The sequence below is a fragment of the Portunus trituberculatus genome, chromosome 47, assembly GCF_017591435.1.
Source record: "Portunus trituberculatus isolate SZX2019 chromosome 47, ASM1759143v1, whole genome shotgun sequence".
Classification (NCBI taxonomy): domain Eukaryota; kingdom Metazoa; phylum Arthropoda; class Malacostraca; order Decapoda; family Portunidae; genus Portunus; species Portunus trituberculatus.
In genome coordinates this window covers 21,422,254-21,442,253 of record NC_059301.1, presented here as the reverse complement: position 1 = coordinate 21,442,253, position 20,000 = coordinate 21,422,254, and the positions used below count along the sequence as shown (strand labels likewise).

Here is a 20,000-nt window from a genome sequence, read left to right as displayed (position 1 = left end):
TAATAAATAATAAAAGATAACAGTAATAAGTGTAATAAATAAATCCATAAATATCTAATCCTTAACATCCTCTCTAGAAACTTTCTCAGGAGTCGAGATTTCTGGCATCTCACCCAAAACATTTCCAAAAGTTTTACTTCTTTCAGAATCACTATATCTTCAGTCACTCTTACATGCCTTTGGATACAATCTATTCTAAATAATCTTGTAAAGCTTTAATTACCACATACCTTGATACACTTAGTGCCAATTTTACTATTTTGTTTAGTTCCTTATCTAAGTTAATGCATGTTTTTATCATTTCATTATATAACATTACATCTAGATATACTATGGTCTGACCATTTTATGAAGATTGTTTAGGCATTGGCTTTTTTTTTTTTAGTATTTCTGGCCTGCAGTGCTGCCAAATCTTGTGCTGGGCAAATTATGGGATTAGAGCCTATGTGTCAATGAGAACCTTGTTTCCCCACACACCACCTCTCTCTCTCTCTCTCTCTCTCTACATATATAATTTACATTTCATGCAAATATATTTCTATCAGAGATCTATACTTGCTTATAAATTACTAAAATTTGAGAAAAGAATCTGCCTGTCAGTCAGTCAAGCTGCCTCTCTCTCTCTCTCTCTCTCTCTCTCTCTCTCTCTCTCTCTCTCTCTCTCTGGCTGGTCACCCAAAGGAATGTGACAATGCTCAGAGGAAACGTTGTCAAGTATTGTTGTGTTTGCAAAAACAATGCAAAATATATTTAAAAATAAAAATCACTCAAACTTGCCTTTTTAGAGCATCACAATGCATATGTACTACACCACCATTCAATTATGAAGTATTGAGTACCTGACTTGGTGCGAATTGGTACAAGTGTGACAGCGCAGCTGGCCGGGAAATCCCTGAAAAAGCCAACGCCTAAACGATCTTCATAAAATGGTCAGACCATAAATATAATGCTTGGGGCAACTACACTTTTTAACCTCAGCATACTTGCTCTGCTGTGCTGTATAGGTCTCTATTCAGTGTGCTCAAGTCGATCAATCCAGTTCTATAGGTAAAATGTTGTGCAGGTAATCTGACAAAGTTTTGATAGACTTATACAAGGATGATCATAGTAACAGTTCATTGTCTAGTTATATCTTAGGACGTAAGTGTACATACATCCTTGTTTTCTTTTTCAGTCGATAGTGTATGGCTTTTTACGTGGATTGAGAGATAGTGTTGCTGGATTTGGACTGATCTTCACATATGACACCCAAGAACCCCCAAGATATGTCAGTACTTCATCTCAGGAGACCAGCTTGGCTCAGAGACGAGCTGCACAACAGGCGGAGAAGAAACAGAAGCATGCTGAACAAAAAGAGTTAGTGCTGTGGAGGATCCTCGCTGGTTCCAATGTGCATGATTCACATCGCTATTGGTATTGTATTTCTACCATGCTTTTCAATTAATTCCTCACTGATTATTTACATCTTCAGTTATCAGCATACAATTTGTTATTACAGAAGGTAAATTTAAGCATGATTATCTAATAAACATTCACTTGTTACTTTGCCTTTAATTAATGTAGCTTTGTGCAGCAACTAAATCTTTGTTTTCCTTTAACTATCCTATTTCTAAGCATATATTGCCACATAACAAAATTCCTTCAGCATCATTTGAGTAGAATTAACATGACAGCACCATCTTATTGAAATGTTTGCTTGGATGATAGTCTACTAACATGATGAATAGTTTAACAATAATTTTAGTATTGACATATCTCCTCATTAATACATTCAGTTTTGTAATTTATGAACCAACTGTTTCCCTATTGATATAAAAATCATATCTGCTTTCATGAATTGGATCCAATCTGTCTGGAAGGAAAGATAATCAAAGAAACTGCCTCATAGATAGAGCTGCACAGTAACGGCTTGATTTTAGCAATTACTCACTTTATGTATATAGTGCTTGACTCACATCTGATGGAGCCTTTGTTTGAAGCTTGACTGGGTAGAGGTGATTTAGTCCTCTTCCCTCTAACAGAGGATAGCTATGGAACATAATCTTGATCCCATAAACTAGCAGGAGCAAAACCCTTGTGATCCTGCCCCTGCTTTCCAGTGTATTTTGTGTTCCTGCAAGAATAGGACAGCAGTTCTGTCTTGTGTGTGTTGTGTGTGTGTGCTCATGCATGCTGACTAGTATGAAACTAGAAATAGTCAAAAACACAACTTGAAAGAAAAACAGGTAGATGTACCATATAACACACTTACAGTTTTATTCTTTTTATATATTTTTTTTCTTTTTTGTCTTCCATTGATTTTTTTTCTTATAGTTGATTACTATTGGTATTGTGGAAGGATCTGATGGCATATTATTTTCTGTTACAGGGAGAATGAAAATAATGTGCTGTATCGCATCATGCAATGTAGCATCCTCAATGGGCTGGTCTTTGGTCTGAGTCTACTCTTCTTTGAGTATGTGTTGCTGCCAGGCCTCAGTGCAATAATGGGGCATTTCCTAGGTAGTGGAGAAGAGAGCACCATTTGGAATCATGTGCATCCTGTGCTTAGTACCCTTTTCAACCTATTCTGGCTGCTACCTATCTTCATCCTTTCTCGGATCATCAACACAATCTGGTTCCAGGTGAGATTGAAAGAAAAAAAGAATAAATAAACAAATAAATAAATAAATAAAATATATAAATAAAAATAATGTATTGGTGTAGAAAGATGGTGTGATGAGAGTGGTATGTGCAAATAAGCTTAAAATACCACTTACTGTATGTATCATCCTTAATATAAAGAAGAGAATAGTTGAAATAAACAAAATAACATTACATATAGTAAAATATCAGTTAACTTAGTGAAAAGTTAGTTGCTTTGTTAGTAAGATGCTGATGATGATGTGGAGATGTGAGGTGAAATGAAATTATTCTCTCTCTGACAGGACATAGCAGACAGTGCTTACCGTCAGCGACAAGGTCAGCCTCAACTCATCAGCAGCTTGAGTAAGATGGTGGCTGATATCTTCATTTCCATCTTTATTCAATTTCTGTTCCTGATGCAGGTAATTCTTATCAGTATGAAATACTATTCGACATGAGGGGAATAACTGATCAAATGGTCATCTCATGTGTATCCTTTTAGTTTTAGTTATAAGTGGATCACATTTTTCATTATTATAAGTGGATCACATTTTTCATTATTATATTGCCTTCTCCACAGGCCAGTTTGTTGAGGATGCTACCAATTGCAATTCTGAACACATTTCTGAGTGGCCTACACTTGTGTTTGCTACAGGCACTCTATGCCTTTGAGTACAGGTGGTTCAACATGGGCTGGGAATTGTACAAAAGGTTGAGGTGAGTTGTTTTAAAAATGGTATCTTAAGGACACCAGCCAAGTTCTCCATATTTATAAACCAAACTGGACCAAAATTTTATGATATAAAGATTGTTTATATGACATATATAAGTATACATATTTTTTTTTTATTTGGAATAATAATGTTCTTTTTTAAGGAAAAAACAATTTATCTGGCATGTTGCCTTAGCTAAAAATAATGGTAAGAAGGCTCTTTCTTCTATAGTGTTTTAGAAATTGCCAATGCATAATAAATGATGTTCTCTCCCCCATCCCCTTCCCTTCCACATGGTGATATATTGTATTCCAATGATTTGGACAGCTACATTGAGGCCAACTGGCCGTATTTTGTTGGGTTTGGCTTCCCTCTGGCTGCCATCACAATGTACCCTTCTTCAATATACCTCAGGTAAGCCCTGAAGTACATTCATGACAAACTCTGTATCCTAATAACTAAATGTCTAGGATAAATAGATGGAATGCAGTGTTTGACAATGATCTTCAAAATGGTTTTTATAATATTCCTACCATATAGTAAGTATCTTGTAATGTATGAGATTCTAAAGATATACATTTTTTTTTTATAAGGTGATTTTAGTCAAGTAGAAGATTTACACACTAATGTAATGGAAGTCCAGGAACACATTGCTTAGATGATATAGGTTCAAAACATTATATTTAGACACTTTTCTTACTTTCTTTAAAGAAAATGTACAATTACATTTTTATGTTTTGTGCTTGAAGCATAAGCTTTCTACATAATTATTGCAGTGGAACATCCATTACTGAACATCTCTCTTTTTTTAACAAATTAGTTTTAGATTAAGATTTGAATTCCTTTCTTTCATATTTATATATTTGGAGAGAGAGAGAGAGAGAGAGAGAGAGAGAGAGAGAGAGAGAGAGAGAGAGAGAGAGAGAGAGAGAGAGAGAGATAGTGGGTAGACTGTAAGGCAGTAACTTGGTCTTTGAAATAAGGTAAATGCGATTCTGTTGAAGAACAAACAGTTTTGGGCTAAGCTCAACTGCATTTTCCAGCAGCAAGATGTCTAAGTGTTATGATCATCTTCAATTTGGTGGTAAGTGGGTCATTCTCTGTTTTCACTGTAAGGCTTTCCTCACTACATTGGTGACAAAGAGAATACCTGCAACAGTATTTCCTTATGAATTCAATGTTGAAGTTGATTTAATACATCCTTCATGGATAATGTCTGAGCTAGAGATCTGTGGAACAGCCTTCTCATCAGTGGGAGCATCTGTTATAATCTGCTAAGACAGGGTGGACAGGTGACTGAGAATGGATTAACCTATTATACACCGAATCCTAATTGAAAAATTGCTTCAAAACACTTTGGATTCAAATATGCAAGAACAAATTAAGTTTGAGAATCATGGTTCCACTGTATATGATTCAAGTAGTACTTTTCTGTTGGTTTATAGTATATTGCTCAAGCACTTCAACGCTTCATTTTGCATTTCCTTATGTACCTCATGTTTCCATATATTAGTCTTTAATGGCACATGTAACTGTTTAACCTTTTTTAGCCTTATGGATTCCATGTCTATGTATTTCTTCTCTAGTCCCTGTCTCTTCATCCTGAACCTTTGAAAAAAAAAAAATTTCCATTTATTTCTTCTCATTTTCTTTCAAATTTCACTGTGTTTTCTTCTCTTGTAGTTCATATATAACCATACTTACATTTCTTTTTATGTATTGTGTCTCTCATTAGTTCTTTCTTTTCCTTAATCACCTGCATAACTGTGTCTCGTTTTTTCTCATTTGTTGTTTAACCACTCCTGCAAAGTTCACTTTTTCATCTTGATCTTTTTTTCACGTCTTTTTCCACTCAGCTAAATTTTCCTCACTCATTACTCCTTCCCCTGGATCAGCCTTCTCCCTAAGCCCTTCCAATGCTGCCTCATAGTTCTTACACTTCTCCTTTAGGACTTTCTTTTTTTATTCCTTCTAGTGTAGATCTGATCCCATTGTTGCCCTTCACTATTTCCTCTAATTCACTACATTTCATTTTCCGTTCTTGATTTTCCTGTAATAATTGATCTTGCTTCTCTAATATCCCAGCAATAACTTCCCTCGTACACCTAATCTCCTTCTGCACCGATATTATTTTTCTCGTGTTGGTTCTTTCGTCTTTGAATCCTGAGAAATCCTTAATGGAACTCTATTCACTTAAATTCCTTACTCTCAATGGTGTTTCTATGGGGTTCACAGTCAAAGGCCTTGTGTCAATGTTTATATGGCTGACAGCACCATCTGGACTCTTATAGTCTTCCATGCTTTTTTCTGTTTTAACACAAAATAGTTTGATACTATTGGAGACAGTGTACACTACCCTAGCCCTCCACATAATACAAAACCAGGTCTCATGGCTGGAGGCAGCAATAGGAGCACTTTGTTTATATGTTTGCTCTCTGTGATGTCAGCAGTGTGTGTGTGTGTATGTGTGTGTTTAAGAGAGAGAGAGAGAGAATAAAATAACTGCTTATTTCTTGTTACTTAATTAGTAAGCAAAGCCTCGGTAGAATGTTAATGAATGGACATTTATTTATTTTTTTTTCAGTGGATGCCTCTTCTCCCTGTTGTTCCCTATCTTTATCATCAGTGCTAATGAAGCCGAACCAGTTCCTAATACAACGTAAGTCCTGTTTTGCATTTCCTACTATCATTGCAGTGTCTCCTCTCCCCCCCTTATTTTTTTCTCTTTCTACAGAGAATACCAGTTTTTAAAACTGGTCTTATACTTCTATAGTCTGTTAAAACTAAACTAAATTAAATTGCTGTTCAGAATGTAATGGTGCAAGTTATGAATATGATTAAATTGTATATTGAAATCATGATGAAAGACATGAGAAATGTGGACCAGGTGAGGGACTCCATTCATTAGTCCAAGGCACCATTCTGTAATATTTGATTACAGTACAGTAAATGTGTTACAAGTGGTATTAGAGTGACTTTATTACTCTGAATGTCCTTGTAACTACAGGTTGTACAAGAGGGAAACTAGCAAAAGTTGGAAGTTGCATAGTTTCTAGATTGATTTCAAACAAAGCTGTATTTTGAGTATTTAAAATGTCCCATTTTGTTGAGTAATGTTTATTCTAAGAACTGGTGTGTGAATGTCTTTTCCTTCAGTGAGGGAAACATGGTTATATTGATGATAATAGTACTTAGAAGTAATGATGAATCCATATTTCAGTGGCTACCCAATGCAGTTGTTCTCTCTGGTTGTGGGTGTATCCAACCAATTGATCCACACTCTAGTCAGCCGGCATAAAATTCCTGCCACCCCTTGCAAGACTCGCCCTGTGCGCCGCTAGCTGGGACATCTTCACCATGTAGAAGAGGTGTCATATTATCAACTGGAAGACTTTCTTGCAACACAAAGTACATCCACAAACACTATCTAAATACATGTAACACAGAAAATTCAGTATAAAGTGGAACCATTGTTGAAGACAGTGCAATAGTTAGGATGAGCACGTGGAGTTGTCTCATTGAGAATCTTGCAAGGACCAATTTTAATCCTTAAAATGAATTTTATTAATTTTGTATCCATTTATCAGTCAACCATTTGTGAGTCAATCACAAATAATATTTTGTATTCATTGATCAGTTAATCATTTGTGAGTCAATCACAAAGCCTATTTTTAATTAAAAACAGAATGTATGAGATAATGGAAATTTTTGGCATTAATGCCAATATTTGCATGAAAGTTTAAGTTAGATGGTCATCCTCAACATGAAACTTCTATTTCATTGATTCAGGAGCCAGGAGAGTTTGGTACAAACTGATACTCAAGTTGATCACTCTCTGTGGCAGCTCTCAATCTGTCACTCAGGCCTTCAGTATGTGAGCTCAATTATAGGGAAAAACATTTTTATATATTAAAATACATTTTTATTGGTTCTTTCATTTGTCCTTCCCTGTGTTATGTCTTGCAGCAGAAAATAAGGTGAGATTAAAAGAATACTACTAATATATTCCCTGCATGTCATAAAAGACAACAGAAAAGGACAAAAGGATTGAGAGACTCATCTTCTGTATTCCATTCTTACAATGAGACTATTTTCAGAATGATGTCAGCCTGGTATGTGTGTATGCATATATGTCTATCTGGCTGATAGAGTGCTTATTCATTCATCTACTGAAATAGCAAACAAGTTAACAACTGACAACATCAAAGATGAAAAATGGGCTCAATGTAAAAGAAATCCAGAAGAAAATGGAAATCCAGAAATCACTGACCTAATTGGTTAAGACTAACTCCATGAAAATCTACAAAAAATGTAGGGACTCCTTGATCATATGGTGGACTGGTGGTAACTGCTAATAATTTCTTATATCTAATTAAAAATTAGCAATATAAAACCATTCAAGATATGTTAATGATGCCACTATCTTAATACCTCAGTATGTACAAAACTTGATTACTGTTGAGTAGTACTTGCAGCAAGTATCTTTTTCTTCCAGTCTTCAAAATCATCACCTGCACTGACTTCTTCCTCCTTGTTATCTGTCCTCTTTCGTTTCTCAGAAGAGTGACTCAGGTTTTCTTCCACAAGCTCTACCAATGTCCTGCTGCGTTTGCCACTGCCACTTTTACTTGCCTGGAAAGCATTAAATCATGTGTTGAGGGATCCATAAAAATTACTTGACTAAACTCATCTTGTTTGTAAGACTTCATTTACTGCTACCTTTTCAATCATTCATAACAGCATCTACAATGCAGAAACAATTATTACATAATATAGCAGATGATATATCACTTCCCTGCAAATAATGGCTTACTTTACTATTAACATTAAAAAGGCATTTTTAGACCATAATTTTGATAACATTGTATTGTGTGTGATCAAGTTTGTGTGTCATACCTGCTGTGAGTGAAGACTCTTGGCCAGTGTCATCATCACCTCCACCAGTTTCTGATAAACTTTACGTTTGCTTCTACTAGATTCATACAGTCGTTGCTTGTCCACTTTAATTTTCAATATACTGCAAGTCACCCAATAAAAGCATCTTCAGTATAATCACATTACAGACATGTAACTAGGCAGTATGATTAATATACATAATTTCCTAAAAAAAAAAAAAAAAAAAAAAAAAAAAAAAAAAACTCACCTGCAGGCTGCATAAACAGCAGCTGTGGGATAGGCAGGCAGGCTGAGATCCACTTCTTTAATGCACTTCTGCTCTTCATATCTGTTAAAAAGGTCTTATTTAAAATTGAGTATGACTGTGGTGTATTCATGTACTAGTTCAGACTTTTTGTTAAATGCCTCTTTTTTAAATAATATAGTTACAGTACTATCCTCCCTGAGCTAGAAGATGGAGAGCATGATATGTCAAAGGTCTCAGCCTTAGTATATCAAGTTATTTTGAGCTCTACATACTATGTGAGGGGATATAGACAATCATCACAAGTTCAGCACAAGATTCTCAAGAATAAGATGAAGCACACACACACACACACACACACACACACACACACACACACACACACACTTAAAGTGTAGCCCCTGTTCACCTAACAATAAATAGATACGGGATGTAACTCGAGGGATTGTGGCCTCGCTTTCCTGGCGTGTGGAGTGTGTGTTATGGTCTCAGTCCTACCCGACCACACACCATCGTTGCTTGACCTAGTATTAACAAAGAAGCCAGAGCCCCCTTCCAGCATACAATACCTTAGTCCAATGGGAAGAAATGATCATGTGACATTAGAATTAGAAATGCAGGAGGAGGATGGGATAAAATACAAAGATGACAAAAAAAAAAAAAAAAAAAAAAAAAAAAAAAAAATTATACAAGAGTAGATTTTGAAAAATTAAGAAAATATTTTGCTGATATTGAATGGAGGAACATTATGAACAGAAGGACAATATAAAGGAAATGTGAAATATTCCTACAGAAATATAATGAAGGAGTGAAGAAATACGTACCTGTTTATAGAGTTAAGAAAAGTATACACGCTTGGTACGATGCCAGATGTATAGAAGCTAAAAAGGCAAAAGATAAAGCTTGGAAGAAACTCTAAAAGCAGAGAAATGACAATAACAGGCAACAGTATAAGGATGCGAGAAATCAATATATTAGAGTACGGAGAGAGGAAGAAAAAACGTTGAGAAAGATGTGGTGCGGAAAAACATAGATGAACCTAAGCTTTTTTACAAATTTAAAAATGGTAAGATGAAGAATAAGGAAACAATAGAAAAATATTAAAGGAGGGAAGACATACCAAACAGCAATAGAAATGAGTGAAGTAATGAATGAGAGCTTCAAAACTGCATTCACTGAAGAAGAGGATTTTGTAGAACCAAATAGGACATTGTATTGTCGAGGACTGCAGGAAATCATCGTGCACTAAGAAGATATTACAAGATTATTAGATAATTTGGATGTCAGAAAAGCAATGGGACTGGATGGTACCACTAGAATGGAAGAGAACCAACGTAATACGTACCAATATTTAAAGGAGGAAAGGCAACTAAGCCATTAGATTACAGACCGGTGTCACTTACAAGTGTTGTGGGGAAGTTATGTGAAATAATTATCAAAGAAAAATGGGTTAAACATCTAGAAGAAGGGCAAGTTATATCAAACAGACAATTTGGGTTCAGGACAGGACGGTCATGTGTGTTGAACTTATTAAGTTTCTATTCAAGAGTAACAGAAGAACTAGAAAGCAGAGATGGATGGGCCGACACAGTATACTGTACCTGGACATAATAAAGGCTTTTGATAAAGTCCCTCATGGCATATATACTATTTTGGAAACTAGAGAGCACAGGAGGACTGCAAGGACCTTTGTTAGACTGGATAAGGGATTGCTTGAGGAACAGGGAATGAATAATTGTGATCAGAGATACATACTCCTCTTAGGGTAAAGTAACAAGTGGAGTGCCAGAAGGGTCAATGTCAGCCCCCATTACGTTCAAGATATATGTTAACAACATTCACAATGAGATAAACAGTTATATTAATTTGTTTGCTGATGATGCAAATCTGCTAAGAGTAATCAAAACCCAAGAGGACTATTTGCTGCTGCAGGAAGATATAAACAAAATCTACGAGTGGAGTAAGAAATGGAAGTTGGAGTTCAATACAAAGAAATGTCACTTAATGGAACTACGAAAGAGTAATTGAAGACCGGTATCTGATGGGAGAGAAACAAATAATGAAGACTAAAGAGGAAAAATTATCTGGGAGTGATTATACAGGAAAATCTGAAACCCGAAAAACACTTAAGTAAGATATTTGTATTAGCATATAAAATGCTGACTAATATAAAAGTGGCATTTCAATTCATGGACAAAGATATGACAGAAAAAATTATCACAAGCACGATATGTCCTGAGCTGGAATATGCAGCAGTTGTGTGGTCACTGAGCTCTAAAACAGATATAAGATTAGAATGGATTCAGAAGATAACTACAAAGATGGTGCCAGAACTAACGGACCTAACATATGAAGAAAGGCTGAGGGAAATGGGACTACCAACCTTACAAGATAGAAGAGAACAAGGAGATAAATGGAGATATGGAGAAAGGACACTGAGTCTCACTCAAACTCTGTACAACTAGGTAAAGACACACACACACACACACACACACACACACACACACACACACACACACACACACACACACACACCCGGTAGCTCGGTGGTTAGAGCGCTGGCTTCACAAGCCAGAGGACCGGGGTCCGATTCCCCGGCCGGGTGGAGATATTTGGGTGTCTCTCCTTTCACGTGTAGCCCCTGTTCACCTAGCAGTGAGTAGGTACGGGATGTAAATCGAGGAGTTGTGACCTTGTTGTCCCGGTGTGTGTTGTGTGCCTGGTCTCAGGCCTATCCGAAGATCGGAAATAATGAGCTCTGAGCTCGTTCCGTAGGGTAACGTCTGGCTGTCTCGTCAGAGACTGCAGCAGATCAAACAGTGAAACACACACACACACACACACACACACACACACACACACAAGCCAGAGGACCGGGGTTCGATTCCCCGGCCGGGTGGAGATATTTGGGTGTGTATCCTTTCACGTGTAGCCCCTGTTCACCTAGCAGTGAGTAGGTACGGGATGTAAATCAAGGAGTTGTGACCTTGTTGTCCTGGTGTGTGGTGTGTGCCTGGTCTGTCAGGCCTATCCGAAGATCGGAAATAATGAGCTCTGAGCTCGTTCCGTAGGGTAACGTCTGGCTGTCTCGTCAGAGACAGTGAAACACACATACACACACACACACACACCACGTAGTGTAGTGGTTAGCACGCTCGACTCACAATTGAGAGGCTCGGGTTCGAGTCCCGGAAAGCGGCGAGGCAAATGGGCAAGCCTCTTAATGTGTAGCCCCTGTTTACCTAGCAGTAAATAGGTACGGGATGTAACTTGAGGGATTGTGGCCTCGCTTTCCCAGTGTGTGTTGTGTGTGATGTGGTCTCAGTCCTACCCGAAGATCGGTCTATGACCTCTGAGCTCACTCTGTAATGGGGAAGACTGGTTGGGTGACCAGCAGATGACCGAGGTGAATTACATACACACACACACACACACACACACACACACACACACACACACACACACTCAAAACTTAATCAGAATATATTTCGGTCTGATTCTTTTCAGAAGAGGCAGAGCATCCTCATTGATCACAAGAACCATTTGTGCAATCATGCCCAGCTTTCTTCACTTCTTCAACTAAGTCCTTCATATATTAATTAGACTAACTTAAAAAATATAACAATATTACAATAAGGTGTGAACAGAGCCACCCCTCCCGAAACACAGAACAAACAGTGCATAATAGGGGCTACATTTTGCACAAGCATGTTTAGTCCTGCTTTCAGACCTGCCAGACCTGCTTTTAGCTTTTCATGGGCAATTCAGGTAAAGGAATTTACTGTCTTTTGATAAGTAACTAATGACTATTTGTTAATCAGATGTGTTTATTTATTTTTAAGGGGATGTGACAGTTTTTACTTAATGTGTATTTTTTTTTTTTTTTGTTAGATTCTCATGAAATTTGGTGCGTTTATGTATTAGTACCTCAATTACAAGAATCCCAAGTTTTATTGAAATACAATAATCAGTTTCAGAGAAAAAAAAAAAAAAAAAAAAACTATACGCGCTGAAAATGGTAATAAATTGCATCAGCATTCTCTGCTATTTCTCGAATGTTTTTCAACCTACTACTTTGAAAATAAATGTACATACATGCTGTAGATGTATGTAGGTTTTTTTCAATCATGATACATTTTGATTATCATACTTCATATATGAAAAAAAATAAAATAAAAAATATCAATGACAAAAACTATTTTTTTTTTCCCCGAGACACACCTATATTTCTTTCAAAATGCCTCACAATGAAAAAATATCCTATCTTTCCTCTTTCCATTGATACCTTTATATTTGAAATTACTTAGAAGCTAACAGAGACATTGCGCTCGAAATATCAATAACTTAAGTTTTGAGATATGAGGCGTTTTCTGTTGAGCAGTGCAAATCGTGATGTTTGTTTGGCTTGGGCAATTATGTTCAATCCTGCACAGCCAAGGTCATTTATTACCTCATATACAAGCTTGCAGTTCAGCTCAGTTAGGTCTCTTTCCTTCCCAGCATCATCTACCAAGTGATGTGATGTTACTGGCGTGTCACTGTCACTGCATGTGGAACACGTGACAGTGATGGAGGCGTCAAAGCTGTTATTTGTTGCTCTGTCCTGATGTTACCATATGAAGGTCTATAAAAAAAAAAAAGCTACAAAATCATAAGCAATGACAAATCATGTTGCCTACCATCTGGCGGGGCATTTAAAGAGACCTTTAAAGTGCATAAATAAAGGCGATTTAAACATATAAGGAATTAAGATAGGAACTTGCTGTTTTCACAGAAAATTGTAGACATTTCAAGGGTAACAGCAGTATTAATTACTCAATTTTGAGGTTTGGGTAAAAAAATTGCATTTTTTGCCGTCCCTCCCTTCAAGTTATTTTATTTAATGTGAAATCACAATCTATAGCTATCTATAAACCAGGCCAGCAATCCCACATGGATTGGTATAGAAAAAGCACCTAACTCACTCACACATCATTCTTGGCCTTATTGGTCACCAGTACAATGGAATAATCTTGTAGGTCACCACACTTCACCCCAGGAGCATTGGCATATCACAGTTGGCTACACACACCCCTAGCAAGGCCAGACAGCATATACTAGTTTATCCCTGCCCCTTCATAGTGAAACATATTACCAAACACATGCTTCAAAGCTAAGACCACAGCAGATAACCTGCACCTTCTCTTTACTTAACAATCCTAAATATATAATCATTAAGAAATCTGTACCTACAAATGCATTTGTTAATCAAGGTCAGATATATAGTTAACTACTGGGCCACCTACAGTGCAAGAACTTGCTGGGCTAACTGGCTGGCTGCTGTGACAGAATGGGCTTGACAGAGATCAGTCACAGTAACTTTTGGAGAGAGATTCAGCCGCAGTGCTGCAATTTGACTCAGAGCCACATACTGGGGATGGGTCAGTCCAGCCAACTTCACAGCTAATTTCTGGGAAAAAATGTTTGTATATATTTTATCATATTAATTTTACACAAAAGTCTATAGTACTTTGTTTTGTCTTAAGTGGAATTTAGTCATATAATCATTTTAAGTCTAATTATACAAAGAATACTCTCCATTATAAAACAGTGAACAATTAATTTCATAAATAAACAAGATAGAGATGATTGGGAACCAAACCTGAATTCGATAGGCTTTAAGTCTTTACTGACTGAACTATAAGGTATGCCACAAATAATCCAGGTTTGATTCCTATTTTTGTATCACATCACAGCACCATAAATCTTTTTTTATCATGCTTAAATCAAACATGTAAGATTCAAAGTAAATCACCATATACTGGAAACTTATTCTCAGGAATACAGTTAGTTTGTAAATTATGGTTTGCAATACAGCTAACTCTCGATTAACACGAGGAGATGCAGTGATTGAAGCTGGCAACGGCTATGTTGTTGCTGTTCTTCAGACCTGTTCGTTAGCTAAGGATTTGTTATCACTGACTCTATACCGACAAGTTTCATGGGTTCCACCCCTAACTTCAGTTCCAATCACAATATTTGTAAACTAAGCTATTTGAACGATAACCTACATGCACATTTTCGTGTTTCTAAAGTTAATTAGTTCACAAAAAACTAATGATGATAGGTGTTCAAGCAAAATTTATGTGAAGGTAATGACAAAGACATGGGTCTTGGTTCACCTTTGCAGTGAAGGTACCTAAATCCTGCCTGATCATTGCCTTCCCAAGCTGCGAGAAGGCAGCGTTTGCTCTTAAGAATACGGATTTCTCCAGGACGGTATCCTTAAACTGATGAAGGTGGAAGGTAATGTTTAAGAATCTGGCTGAAAGCGTCTAAATGTGGTGCCTCCCAGAAGCAGCATGTCTGCATGTGCTGCCATCTAATCAAGTTAACCTACGTTAAATAAAATAAATTGCGTTATTTAATTGTATCTCCTTTAATATTCGGTTGCATTAAATCAAAATTGTGTCACTCAAACTTGTGTTAATCGAGTTTACAATATTAGAAAATTCATCAAAAGGGTTAAGGTACACAAGAGATAAGACACTCAATGTACATGTTACCAATTAGACCTTGATGATCACATCCCAAAAAAGAACTTAAGTCCATTTTCAATGTCCTGTCACTACAAGGGTTTCCTTTCTAATGTTTCTAGGAATATTTGTATCTATTTTCATAAGGCTTCTCTTGATAGCAATTTCTTCAGACCTGATACACATTAATCTTATTTTTCTTAAACTTCATGTTTTTCATAGGGGACTGGCTGACCCTGATTTCCCTGCCACTGTACCTGTGTGGCCTTACCTTATCAAATGTGGTTCCAGTGGCAGAGCCAGCCAAGTCTAAGCAAATGACAGTCTTTGCAGAGGTGCTGAGAGCTAGCTGGCTGCCTCCCTGCACCTCAAGTAAGCGCACCAACTCCTCAGCTTTTCTGCTCAACAAAATATTATTGTTAACATATGTAACTATTAACTATGCTACACAGGCCTAAAAGATTATTATTTCCTCATTCATCATGAATATTTCACTAACTTAGTAATGAAATCTCTTCCAATATTACTAATAACAGATTCTCATAGAGCAGCTAAATTATGAGCATATGGTGATGAACACTCAATGTACATAATGTTTGTGGGAGTTTTGTATTGGGGTCATGGGTATGGTCATTGCATGGTTATGTCAGTGATGTGATGCACCTTTTACTGCATCACAAATTCTAAGTCCATGCCAATGAGGCTCACTTGGAGGGATAGTGTAAGTTAGTATGTTGGTTTCCAGTATGGAATGGCACATGCTCTCTTGCATCTCTTTGGTTTAGCCACTGAAAGCTGTCCCTTTAATTATGCATTAGAATGCCATTAAATGTTGTTTGTATCTGGCTAATATAACAATTATTTTTGGCCAATCACCATGTATATAAGTGGCAGCCACAGCAGTCAGATGGCTAACCACAAGGCTACTCAGTGTTACAATGACAGCTGAGTGCAGTTGACAAAAATTTATGGGAAGCAAAGCACTCTTGGTTAGGTTACTGTGCATAAAGGAATATCCAGGGGGGAACTAACTTCCTTGCTAGGTTAGATTAGTGTCCTTAAGTTGGGTCCAGAGAGTGGCAAAGCTTCCCCAATTAGGTAAACTTTTTTCAGGTGAGACTTCAACTTTGCAACTTTGCCGCCAGATATCTCTCTCTTTTTTTTTTTTTTTTTTTTTTACATTAAGGCCTACAGCGCCTGTAGGCACACTTGAAGAGTGAATGGGAAGCGCTGTTCAGCTTCCGCTCATTAGTGGCGCAGGGAATTTTATTTATAGTGGTACCCATGTCAGGGCTCATATCACCATCCAAGCTCATCTTAAGTGTAACCACCTAGAACCTGGGTACCATGGTGACGTGTAGGTAACTTTAAACCACTCGACAAAAGGCAAAGTGTTTAAGGCTGTACGTGGTGGGATTTGAACCTGCGCGTGGACGTCTGTCCAATCTCACGCTCACCACCTTATCCACTATGCCACCGCCTCCCTCTGGCGCGACTGCGACTGTGACTTTTTTTCCTGGTGCAGCCCTGCTAAATTACAAAGTAAACTTTAATGCAATAACAGAAACATGTTTTTATAAGGCAGGAAAACATATTCATTATTATTATTATTTTTATTTTTAGTTAAAACACAGCTCCAACTAATATCTACAAGTCCTCCTCCTCCTCCATGTCCTCTGGCCTATTTTCTCCAGCTGCAACAATTTCCTTAATAAGTCATCTTCATTCCTGTTCAAAGTTGCAGAAAAATGGTGATACCACTTTGCTTAGTCTGACTTATTCAAAATGTTTGCGTTTTTCAACTCTGTGACTTTGAAATTAAAAGCAAAAAAGTATCAGAGAAAGAAAACTAGACAAACTAGTCAGGATTTCTTTGCAAATTACAAATAAAATAAAAATATATTCAACAATGCCACCAATACACAAATGAATTCATCTAAAGTTCAGAGATGGCTGTACAGTAAGCCCCCGCACTTGGCGAATCTCAGCTTGGCGAAATTCACTTTTGGCGGTAGGGTGGCCATGCCATAGACCACCGAGTGCACGCTTGGCGATTTGAATTCAAACTTGGCGGTCCCCTAGCAGCAGCACAGCAAAGCACGCGGCTCCCTGGTGACGTCAGACCTCTCTCTAAACCTATCAGAACACATTGTGAGAGTCTCCTTCAGCCATTTTGTTTGTGCTATCCTCTGTTCTGCTAGTGTGGGAACGAATTCTGGCTATTAATCGTCAACATGGCCTCTACCAGTGCAACAGTTGGTACCAGTGGGGGTAAGGACAATGGTGGTGGCGGCAAGGACGAAAGTTGGCGAGGGAAACGGGTGGAAAAACGGGAGTTACAGCCTTTATATCACGTCTTATTAGCTTTATTTATTGTTTATTGTTCTGTTTTGTACATGTGTTCTAATATGTGAAGGCAAAAGATTTTATTTAAGCTTGAAAGATGGTCTTTTAGGGATCAAAAGAGGGACTTTGGCAATGACCAAAGACTGATTGAAGCATTTTTTAGGCAATTTATATGGTATAAAGAACTCGTGCTCGGTGAAATTCGCATTTTGCTGTAGTTTCGCCAGACTAATTAATTCGCCAAGTGCGGGGGCTTACTGTACATGTGTAGGGGCTTATTCCAGAGTACCTACTGTAAGAACTAGTGCAAATTGTGTGGATTAATTGGACAAAGGTGTAATCATGTAGAGAGGTCATCACCAAGAAGTGTGTAATCCAGACTTAAATATAGGTAGACTGGCTGTTTCAACTACTTTATGTGGTAATGAATTCCATGTGGATGATTCAACTACAAAAAAAGCATCTACAAACTTATAAGGTTGCATTTGGATTTTAAAACTACAATCCCTTGTGCCAGCTGCTGGAGTCGTAGTGCAAATTTCAATATATGAGATGATATTGAGGCTATGGAAGATATGGTAACAGTATATAAGGTCTTGTCTTAATAACCTGTCCCTCTTACCTGGTTCTCTTAACTGGTGGGCTTCCTGGTCCCCTGATTCAGGTAAGGGTCAAAGAAGCTGCACTATGCTGATGTGCCAGCCCTAACAAATACAAGTACTCCGTAACTTGAACAACAATACAAAAGGGCTGGAGAGTGCATCATGAGCAACAATAAGTAATAAGGTAAATTAACTTAATTAGTCATGATATTAAAAAAATAGATTCCCAAGATTAGATGCTAAAGCAGATTTGAATTACTTGAGACTGGGACATATAACAATGGATTCAGGGAGGGAATTCCAAAGGCCAATACATATTGTGTATTGTGAATGAGTATTTCCTAATGTCTAGGTTGGTATGACCATGTTCTAACTTGAGTTGATGGCCTCTGGTAATGCTAAAAGTTGGGTGAAAGAAGAAATGATTAATACTTAAGGAAGATTTTCCAGTTACAATTTGTGGTAAATTTGCAAATTCAGCCAATATACCCTATCTTATATTTCTTTTTCCCAATGTCTAACAAGCTAGGGGACCTTCTGGGAAAGCAGGGTTTTAGGGTGGAGAAACTTAACCTAACCTAACCTAAATTCTGTCCTGAAGTCATTATTTATTTCTGATAGGGTAAAATGGCGGTTAGAAGTGTGATCTAGACCATGAGAATGTTTATAGTTACGTGTGGTGTATTGTTTGAAACTGCAATAATTCTACCAGGTAAATTCTGTCCTGAAGTTATTATTAATTTCTAATAGGGTAAAATGGGGTTAGAAATGCTCGTAAAAGTGTGATCTAGACCATGAGAATGTGTATAGTTACATTTGGTGTATTGGTTGAAACTGTAATAATACACAATTTGCCACATCTTAATTATGTCATGATGTAATAATTGCCTTTAACAGAAAATATATTCTAAGCTTTAATATGATCATAATAGGGTAATTCTCAAGGTCATCAACATATTTAGTCCAACAAAGCTAAACTGCCTGAAATGCCTTAACATCTTTGATAAATCCAAAGTTCCACACCGCTGAGTTGTACTTTAACAAAGGGCATATGTGAGAGGTGAACAAGGTAGTCATAAATGTGTGATCACAATTAACAGTGGATTTCAACAGATTATTTGCCACAGCATAGGTATACATGTATGTATTAGCTAGTAGGAATATGTTTGTGGAACTTCAGTGATGTATCCATGGAAATACCTAAGTCCTGAGAAATATCCTTTTCTGGTAACATGTCATCCCCTAAATAATAATGAGCCAAATCTTCAAGTCCAGACCAATCAATATGTACACTTCCGATGAAAGCAGAGGGCAACACATTTGGTAGGATTAATTTATAATCCCCCAGGATCTAGCCACTTAATACAGCGTGTCAATACCTCTTTCACAAGTCTCCGTACTATCTTTGTTTCTCTGTTTGACGAATGAACATGTACATATTGTTTTAAGTCCTCGGCAGACTTTAGTTGAACAATTAGCATCAGTCATAACCTGGCAAGCCTGTCCTGATAGGAAGGGTCTGCCAATCCAGATATTATTGTCCACCTGCAGGCAACTACGTTGAGCATTGTACTGACAGATCAGGAGCTTTTTCCGGCCAAGAAAATGTATGCCCTCGTCTTGGACATTAATACAAGATAAGTGGGCCTTCATGTTTAGTATGCATTTCCATTTCACATTTCATAAAACACTGCATCATGCAAACCTTAAGATAATATAGACTGATAAGTACTTTACCTGTGAGTGGCGGGAGCCGTCACGCCAAGTTTTTGAGCCAGTGACTGCAGGACACCCACGTTCATGTTGTGGTGGTCGGTGGGAGACTTGCAATACCTGTATAATATCAACAATGTCTGAAGTAATTTCCCCACCTTAACTGTCTATTTAAGAGATCCCTTTCTATATCCAGAGCGAGCAACACAGTGTGACAGAGCAAGGCACAAACACGTCAGTAAAAAGGTTACACTACACTGCGGCCTGTCACTGTACGTGTTTGTGTTTGCCTCTTGGCAAGTTGGCGGGCTGACCACCTACACTCGTCTCAATCCCTTGTCTGTCG

The 20,000-nt window shown here is 37.4% G+C and overlaps 2 protein-coding genes across 4 annotated transcripts in view; one reads left to right on the top strand and one right to left on the bottom strand.

The window, feature by feature from the left end:
* LOC123520714 (etoposide-induced protein 2.4 homolog) overlaps positions 1 to 7,263 on the top strand; it is a 7,804-nt gene extending 541 nt beyond the window's left edge. Inside the window, exons 2-8 of one of the 2 annotated variants that reach the window (XM_045283253.1) lie at positions 1,175 to 1,356; positions 2,369 to 2,624; positions 2,928 to 3,047; positions 3,206 to 3,342; positions 3,666 to 3,752; positions 5,923 to 5,997; positions 6,559 to 7,263. In XM_045283253.1, coding sequence (XP_045139188.1) covers positions 1,175 to 1,356; positions 2,369 to 2,624; positions 2,928 to 3,047; positions 3,206 to 3,342; positions 3,666 to 3,752; positions 5,923 to 5,997; positions 6,559 to 6,679 — 978 coding nt within the window. In that variant the 3' untranslated portion in view covers positions 6,680 to 7,263. Of the gene's footprint in view, positions 1 to 1,174; positions 1,414 to 2,368; positions 2,625 to 2,927; positions 3,048 to 3,205; positions 3,343 to 3,665; positions 3,753 to 5,922; positions 5,998 to 6,558 lie in introns of both variants that reach the window. The other variant, XM_045283251.1, reaches the window with a different exon arrangement.
* Positions 6,440 to 20,000, bottom strand: part of LOC123520715 (origin recognition complex subunit 6-like) — a 13,587-nt gene continuing 26 nt past the window's right edge. Inside the window, exons 1-7 of one of the 2 annotated variants that reach the window (XM_045283255.1) lie at positions 19,976 to 20,000; positions 19,679 to 19,774; positions 15,265 to 15,391; positions 13,764 to 13,927; positions 8,482 to 8,562; positions 8,235 to 8,355; positions 6,440 to 7,970 (exon numbers count right to left, since the gene is read on the bottom strand). The exon at positions 19,976 to 20,000 is cut by the window's right edge and continues 26 nt beyond it. In XM_045283255.1, coding sequence (XP_045139190.1) covers positions 7,791 to 7,970; positions 8,235 to 8,355; positions 8,482 to 8,562; positions 13,764 to 13,927; positions 15,265 to 15,391; positions 19,679 to 19,743 — 738 coding nt within the window. In that variant the 5' untranslated portion in view covers positions 19,744 to 19,774; positions 19,976 to 20,000 and the 3' untranslated portion in view covers positions 6,440 to 7,790. Of the gene's footprint in view, positions 7,971 to 8,234; positions 8,356 to 8,481; positions 8,563 to 13,763; positions 13,928 to 15,264; positions 15,392 to 19,678 lie in introns of both variants that reach the window. The other variant, XM_045283254.1, reaches the window with a different exon arrangement.